The sequence below is a fragment of the Nuphar pumila genome, chromosome 3 (assembly GCF_984573655.1).
Source record: "Nuphar pumila chromosome 3, dmNupPumi1.hap1.1, whole genome shotgun sequence".
Classification (NCBI taxonomy): domain Eukaryota; kingdom Viridiplantae; phylum Streptophyta; class Magnoliopsida; order Nymphaeales; family Nymphaeaceae; genus Nuphar; species Nuphar pumila.
In genome coordinates, this window is record NC_143251.1 from 131,949,177 (window position 1) to 131,957,900 (window position 8,724).

Sequence of the window (8,724 nt, forward strand, 5' to 3'; positions counted from 1 at the left end):
AAGAGAAGAAGACAACAGTATTTAAGAAGTGGTTCTAGATTACCATAGTTAGAAGAACTGCCACCCTATTCTTTTTTTTTTTTTAAAAGGAAGAACTGCAACTCTATTATTAAACTGTAAGCAGATGATAAGGAAACATTCTAAAAAAGCAAGGGACACACGTCAACTTTGCTTAGCAGTAAAAAATCATATATAAAAAAATAGTAATCTGTACGTGCCTCATCTTGGCAGACCAACTATAAAGAAATGGCCAGAAGCACACCCACAAAAAGAAATTTATAAATATTTTATTATGTCTTCTATGTTGTGAGTCTTGTGACATAATAAAGACAGTACCAAAGCTTCCATGTTTTCAGCCAGGGATATCCTAAAAGAGCCACAGTTACTTACAAAATCTTCATAAAAACTCCCCAATCATTTCTTGATTTGACGATCACCACCATTGTTTCGTACTCTTGAAACAGATGAACCACAATATCCATAACCTTGTTTAAAGGTTATGGTTGCCCCAATTCTCTTGAACCAACCATGGAATATTTTTTTTTATGCAAGTATGGTAAAGCATTTTCATGGGATGTCTGTCTTACATTTTGGTAAGTTTGGATAGTATTATTATTGGATTCAAGCCAAGCTCAAGCTCAGTTGGAGCTATCCAGTTCTTGTTGAATCTGGTTGGACTGGGCCCAATTAGTACTCAGGTCAGCCTAGTCCCGACTATTCTAACAATACTATATATTGAGAATTGTGTGAAGCTTTTTTGGCATTTAACCAGCCTTTTGATTTATGGTCTAGCCGGTATGCAATATGCAGATCGACCCAACTGGTATATATGGAATACCGAGCCTGATGTCAACCCTTAAGTGACAAATATTTAAATTGCAACTAATTTATCAACCTGAAAATATCATGATATTTGGGTTTTTTTCTTGCATTTATCATCAGAATCTTAAAAATAAACTTTAGAAAGAATATATTTTCATATGGACCAAAACAAACAAATTAAATAATATGAAAATATGCTGGTGTAAACGCAAACGTCGCAATAAAATCACGATATTTTTGTCTAAAATATTATAATAAACTCATTTTTTTTCACAATGTTTTCAAAATAGGGTATTTGTCACTCTGCCTACCACTAAAAAAACAGTGGCATTTCAAAAAAAAAAAATATGGATTTCATTTGATCACCAAAACTCCAATTGCTTTGAAATCTCACCAATCTTCCAGCACCAAGAAATTAAAAACACACAGAATGGCAGAAAATGGAGAACCCCCCCTCCTCTGGCGGGAGTTGCAATTCCACCTCATGGGTGTCAGTGGGCCCCGCGCTAGGCTAACCCCAAAAGAGGGGCACTTTAGTAAATTCCTTCCAGGCAAAACCAAGCAAAAAAAAAATCTAAAGATTAAAAACAAAAACCGACCACCGTAACCACAAGGGTCAGAGTGAAAGGAGGATAAAGCCGAAAAGGCCGAGGGAGGCATTGAATGATAACCCGTTTTGTCCGGGTCCCTCTACCAAAAGCAAGCGAGTCTTTTGTCGGTTACTGGTATGTCACAGCCTGCCTCACTCTGCACAGTGCATTCACACACACACACACACACACACAACAAAAAACCAATAAAATAATCAAAATACAAAACACCAACAAAAACAAAACAAAACAAATGAATGAATGAGTGAACGAAGCTGACAATGAGAGATTTGGTTGCATCATTAATCTAATGGTAACTGTTGCTATTACCAACGTATACAATGATAGTAAAGATAAGGCCTACTGTAGTATACGTATAGTTTGTTATACTAGTAATAGTAGTACAACTAGTTAGTGGTGGTAGTATCTACTATCTACTGCCTAGGGTGTATGTATATAGTAGGGTAGTAGACTGAGGAGGGTAAAGCAGGACAGCACCAACAGCAGTAGTAATTCAGTATGTGCAGGCTGATAGGTGCAGAAGAACTTACTTTGAGATTCTGATTTGATTTATAAGAGCAGGCACAGGCTTCCATCTCTGCGTCTTTTCACTCTGCAAACGAGAAAATAAATTCACAGAAAAGATTAAAAAATAAAGTAGAGGGGAGGAAGGGGGTGCAGATTTTGTACACAATGTGTGGGCTGTCTCTTTTGACCCATATCTTTTTGGTAAAATTGCTATAATTGTTGCCATTAAGTGGAGAGGTCAGAGAGAGAGAGAGAGAGAGAGAGATGGGGATGGGGAAGTGGTTAAATTGAATTGATGGGGAAGGGAGGAAAAGGGGAGGGGAGAAGTGTTGAAAGCAACGATGGCCATTTCATGAGAAGGGTGGAAGTTAGTGGTGGTGCGTTATGGAGATCGATCTAAACAAGGTGGAGGAGGGGTGTGTGGAGAATGATGGTGGTGGTGGTGATCTGGGCTTGGTTTGCCCTCCCACATCCTCTTCTTCTTCTTCTTCTTCGTTCTCTTCGTCTAGCTCTTCTTCTGTGTGCTTGGAGCTGTGGTACGCTTGTGCTGGCCCTCTTATCTCTCTGCCTAGGAAAAGTAGTGCAGTGGTGTATTTCCCACAAGGTCATCTGGAACAGCAAGCACAACAGTTCCACACTCGAACTTACGACCTCCCTCCTCAAATCTTCTGCAGAGTTATGGACGTTAACCTTCATGTAAGAGGATATCCACCTCTCTAATTCCATTCTTTTGTTCATGCATTGATTCATTGGTTGATGTTCAAATGTTGGTTTTTCTCCTTTTCTCTGTTTTTTAGGCCGAGAGATTTATTTATTCCTTGGTATTCCAACGTTGGTTTCCTTTTTTCTTTCCTGAGTTTCTATGCTGACGATCGATCAATTCTTGCTTTTTTGTCGTTTCCAGGCTGAGAAATTGAATGATGAAGTGTATGCCCAAGTTTCGCTTTTGGTTGAAGACGAGGTGAGTTTTCTTTGGAAATTTTGAAATTTGAGGATTTCTTCTGCTGAATGTTAGTGGGTTTTTCTTTTCCAAAAGAGGAAGAATTTAGGATTTCTCTTTTCTAATTTCTAAAGTGGGTTTTCTTCTCCAATTGTATGTAGCCGCCTGTGAAGAATTTTGATGGTGGGGAAGAGGAGAATGAAGAAATGGAGGGGCTGAGAAGGAGGACAATCCCTCATATGTTCTGTAAGACATTGACTGCGTCGGACACGAGCACACACGGTGGGTTCTCCGTCCCACGGCGAGCTGCTGAGGACTGCTTCCCCCCCTTGGTAATGAGAGGCTTGGCTTTTCTTCTTTTTCGAGATTCTTGGTGTTTCTTCATGTTCATTCTTGTTTTCCCCTGTGCATGTCTCTTGAAGGACTATAGTCAGCAGCGGCCTTCTCAAGAGCTTATTGCGAAAGACTTACATGGCATGGTGTGGAGGTTTCGTCATATCTACCGAGGTAGTTCTGGTGGAACTGAATTTTTATCAAGTTTTTTCTTTTACTTTCTTGTGCAATTATCTTCTGGTTTGTTTTTTGTAATGCTGGATGTTTCAATGATTTACATGATTGGATTCTTAAGGTTTTCTCAAAACACTCTTTATGGCGTTGCCAAATAAGTACCACTCACAAATTCTTCTGCATTTTGTTGAAGGTACTTGATTTAGGGAAGCCTGCTTTAGATTATGTCATTAGAGATTGATGGTGTAATGTGGCTCTTGTAGGTCAGCCACGACGACATTTGCTTACTACGGGATGGAGTTCCTTTGTCAATAAGAAGAAGTTGATGTCTGGTGATGCTGTGTTGTTTCTTAGGTATGGTATTCGTGACTATGATTGTTGCTTCTAAGTTCTATCATTTGACGTATGATAATTTCTCTCCCTGCATCCATGTATTCATTGTTGAACATCTTTTTTCAAATGTTGTTTCCACAGGGATGAAAATGGAGAATTGCGTCTAGGAATTAGAAGAGCAGACAGGCCACAATATTGTGTTCCTTACTCTGCTGTTCTCGGCCAGCTTTCAAATGTGAACGTGCTTTCCATGGTTGCTAATGCATTGTCCACCAAGAGCGTATTTCATGTCTACTACAGTCCAAGGTATATCTGAATGTTACATGGTTGTTTTTCCTTTTAGGTGGAGGTGTATGTAGTGGAACAGGGATTTCATGTGTTAGCATTCTTTTTTCAAATGATAATCAAGCTGGACAACAGGCCCATGTTGTCATCCTAATATCTTTCCAAGGGACTGAAAATATATAGCCATGTGACTTTTATCATCAAGTACTTTGGATGTGATGATGATGGTACCTCACTTTTCCTTTTTCTTTCTCAAGTTTACATATTCAGACAATGTTAGTTCTGCCTTTTTTTTCAGAAGGTATCTTTGGTTCTTGTTATTTGGTAACTTTTGCTCATTGATTCTCTTTTTTAGGAACCTATATCTTCTTGTTGAAAAATATCTTCTACAAAATAGTTAAATGATGGGATATGAATGATTGCAGCTCCCATGAGCATCTTGAAATACACCAATAATATGAACATAAGGAAGATAATCTTCATGCTGTATCCTCAGTGCTAGAACACTTATAGATCAGATGTTGTAATCATTTTAAGTTTTGGATGGAGGGTTATTGTTGGTAATCATAATTTGGTTTTCTGATATTCATCTGTTGGTACTTGCAGGAGTTCTGACATTTTTTCTTTTTATATTTGATGTTCTTGCATAACCTCTAAAAATTTAGGGCCAGCCCAGCTGAATTTATCATACCTTACTGGAAGTATTTTAAGAGCTGTAACCGTCCATTGTCTATTGGGATGAGTTTCAAAATGAGAGTTGAAACTGAAGATGCAGTCGAGAGGAGGTTTGTTATCTGTTTCTACTTGCTAAAGCTCAGTAGATATCATTGCTATCCGTATGGAGTATGGACTGATGAAAGCATGGATAATTGCAGATACGCTGGGCAGATAACTGGTACTGGTGATATTGATCCAATTAGATGGCCTGGCTCAAAATGGAGATGCTTGGTGGTACATGCTGCTGACTCTGATATCATATTCAATGTGTTCAGTTTGTGAAATTCATTCTTGATGTGGTTGATATGGTTAACTTGGAGTATTCAATTATTCATTGTTTTCCGACATATGTTCACAGCATGAGGGACGTTTGGGCAGTGACCATAAATAATAGAATCTGTACTTCATATCTTATATTTTGATAATTGATCTGTTTATGAAATAACATATTTTTTTAGCACTCAAATTAAGATGCTGAACAGAAATTTGTGGAGTTCATTAATAACTTAATTCTTGCACATGCAACGTGCCCGTGCACACAGCTGCTAGTCATGCTTTTATATTTCTTTTCTTTGTTGAGGATGATGTATTAATGAATTTGAGCATTTGGAGAGACTGATACCGATACCTAGTGCTACTTTATTCTCTTATTTGACATTAAAGTTATTTAATACATAAACCTCTATACGCTGCTGTGTGATGAACTTGATTGTGAGAAACATGTTTTTCTTCATTAAGCTCAGTTATTGTGCCAAAGAGCAAATGACATGGAAGTAGAAGTTTTTTATTTGACTTGATTCTTTGTTTCTCTCAGTTCTATCTAGTTATCAAGTCATTTGTTGCCCTCACATATGCTGTAATCATATTTTAGTTTGATTTCATGAGTGTAATTGCATTGTGCACATGATTCTAAAATGTTGATTCAAAGTATTTGTCTTTGATCACATTCTTACAGGTCAGATGGGATGACGATTCAGGAATTGATCTTCATGATAGAGTTTCACCATGGGAGATTGAGCCATCGAGTTCAGTTTCAGGTTTCAGCTTGCCATTAACAGCTGGGTCAAAGAGACCGAAGATAACTCCCCCATCCATCAGAGTGGAATTCCCATTTCCTGGTATGTTTTTCATTTTCGGAAGCGGCATAGTTCTGGACGATCCTTATTTGTATTTTGATAAGGAGATTTGTCTCTTTTCTTTTCCTGCAGATGGAAGTGGGTTGCCAGACTTCAATGAATCTACAAGATTCCAAAAGGTCTTGCAAGGTCAAGAAATTTCAGCCTTTGGTGCACCTTATGGTAACATTCATTCAACAAGGGATCAGTCACCTGGTAACCAGAGGCATAATGCCCTGGCTAAATCTTCCATCTTAGCCGGAATTGTAGGAATCACGAAGCCTCCATCTGGAGCTTCAGGCAGTCACGAGAAGTGCATAGGCTTTGGAGAGTCTAATAGATTCCTAAAGGTCTTGCAAGGTCAAGAAAATTTTCGGTCAAAACCACCTGCTCATGTTGATGCCCTACCATTAGAAAAGGTAGGGTTTGGAGTTGTAGAAGGGCTTCAGATACCAAATGCTGGAAACAGACAGTCCTGGCAGAAACAGGAATATACTTCTCAGTTGCAGCAGAGGACATCAACAAAGGTTTCTTCACCATCATCCGTTTTCATGTTCCAACAAGCAAGTAATCAGGCCTTGTATCCTTATGCATCATATGGGGTTGACACCATACATAAAACCATGGAGCAGGGCAACTATGGTGGTTGGTGTGATTATTCTGAAATATCAAACAGGAGACATGGTTCTCCTGTGTATGGCTTGGGTTGTTCTCAAGCGGTACTTGGAAGCATGTGCTCATTGGATTCCTTGAGATTGCATAACCAGCATGAGGATGAACGTGTTGCTTGTCTTGCTTATGAAAAAGATGGTAATGAATGCCAAATTGTCAAAAAACATGGTAAAAGCAGTTGTAGGCTCTTTGGCTTTTCCTTAAATATGGATGAATCTACATCGAGTGTAGAAGACCCAGTACTTGCACCCTTGGCTTTGGTAGATGCCTTACATGGAAGGAAGACGCCTCATCGGCCTTTTCTGACAACTGGTTCAAAAAGAGGTGAAAAGCATTTACGCCTTAACATTCAGCGGTCTTCGAAATCATCGGGTCGCAGTTGTACAAAAGTAAGAATTCTTTTACCTTTGATATTTCACCTGTTTTTGGTTCGGGTTTATGCTCCCTATCCTAGCTGAAAGCTATCGATTTTAAGTTGTTGCAGGTCCACAAGCAAGGAAGCTTGGTGGGAAGGGCCGTTGATCTTTCAAAATTCAATGGATATGATGATTTGATCTCAGAGTTAGAGCGACTCTTTGATATGGAAGGGCTGTTGCATGACCCTGAGAAGGGGTGGCAAGTAGTCTATACCGATAGCGAGAATGATATGATGATCGTGGGCGATGATCCATGGCAGTAAGTTGCTTTGTCAATCTCTTGTTGTTTGATGGGATACTCATCCCATGTTATAATTTACATCTTATTTGTTCCAATACTTTTTCAGGGAATTCTGTGACATTGTTTCCAAAATTCATATATTCACGCATGAGGAGGTGTTAATGATGGCTCCTCGAATGAAAAGCTACGAGGCTAATAGTTGCTCGGATGCCCCTGCAACCATTGATGTATCCAAATCATCTTCAGATCACATGGATTCTTTGTTGACGGTAACGAAGACTTAGCCAACCATTCAGGTTTCTGTGCACTTTATTTTCCATTTTGAGAAGGTTGTATCGTCTATTCTGTTGGATGTTTTCTGTTATACACTAGGCCACATCTGGGAAAGAATGAGATATACTGGGAAAACATTATATATTCTGTCTTGCTATAGCAGCTCAACGAGTAGTAGTGATATCTTCATTTCATAGGAAAGAACATTCTTGCTGAGCCTTCATTCTGCCTGCCAGTGATAACTGATGACACGTTGCGTTGGACTAAATTGGTTCTTTGCTATTCTGCTCAAACCAATATTTCCAGCCTTTTTTTTTTTGGGCAAGACTTGAATGCCTTTTAAACTGCTTGTTAGCAATTGACTTTTCCGAAAGGTTTTTTGTCCACCAACTCTGCTGTAATGTTGGTTTATAATGAATGAAAGCATCTGATCATTTGCTGCAATTTCCAAATCTGTATTGGCCTTCTATTTAAGGCATCAAGAATATCTCAATCCTAGACTCCATAATCTCATGGTTGCGTGGTTTCTGATCTACAACTGAACTCATTGCCATTAACATGCCTGTGAGACTGCAATTAACTTGTCTAGTCCATGCTATCAGTTTAGTGGCATTGACATGCCAGGACCAAAACTTTTTCGATCTTTTGTGTATTAATCTGATTGTTGTTGTGCTTATGAATGGATTTTGTCAATTGAGATTAACAGGAAAAAGCTGTGCTATCTTGGTTTTACTATTATGCAAAGGATAAATTAACAGAAGCAATGGGCATCCATGCATCATCTGTGTTCGTTTTCTGTATAAGCAGGGTGCAGTCTATTGTCTGTATATGAATAAATGAAACATTAGTATTTGTTTATACAATACATTTATATGTATCAACGATTAAGGGTATGTTTGTGTAGTTGCGTCCTTGTGGGAATGCATGGCCCCCATGCATTCCTGCGGGCTGTCTGAATGGCAGGACATACTCTTTTGTTGGAACAACTGCATCCTGCTTACCATCCCCACGTTCCGCACCAAGCACCAAACGCTGGACGTGGGCACCCTGGCCAAAGTAGGGCACGGGTGTCCCTGCTTCCTGTTTTGGCATGGATGCTGACAGGCAGGATGGCAGCATCCTGCCATTCAAACAGTGTCATTTACCCAGGATAAAAGCTTCTTGGCACTGGCATCCCCACTTTTTTGGGACAAAACAGCCCCATCAGGGTCTGGCTATTTTGTCCCTGGGGTGGGGAAGGGCATCGCAGACACAGGACAACCCCGCTGCCGGGCTGGAGTGTCTC

At 39.4% G+C, this 8,724-nt stretch overlaps 1 protein-coding gene across 2 annotated transcripts; it reads left to right on the top strand.

Annotated features, from left to right (window-relative positions):
* The first annotated feature begins 2,158 nt into the window (after positions 1–2,158).
* On the top strand, positions 2,159–7,883 carry LOC149843865 (auxin response factor 15-like). 2 transcript variants are annotated; one of them, XM_090000101.1, is made up of 12 exons: positions 2,159–2,636; positions 2,845–2,901; positions 3,042–3,212; positions 3,303–3,387; positions 3,651–3,741; positions 3,862–4,026; positions 4,671–4,790; positions 4,881–4,956; positions 5,678–5,840; positions 5,931–6,898; positions 6,985–7,184; positions 7,273–7,883. In XM_090000101.1, the coding sequence occupies exons 1-12, from the start codon at positions 2,325–2,327 to the stop codon at positions 7,448–7,450; spliced, it is 2,586 nt and encodes an 861-aa protein (XP_089856227.1). In that variant the 5' UTR covers positions 2,159–2,324; the 3' UTR covers positions 7,451–7,883. The 2 variants fall into 2 exon arrangements, with proteins under 2 accessions (XP_089856227.1, XP_089856228.1); XM_090000102.1 differs by having other exon boundaries at positions 6,994–7,184.
* The last annotated feature ends 841 nt before the right edge of the window (positions 7,884–8,724 follow it).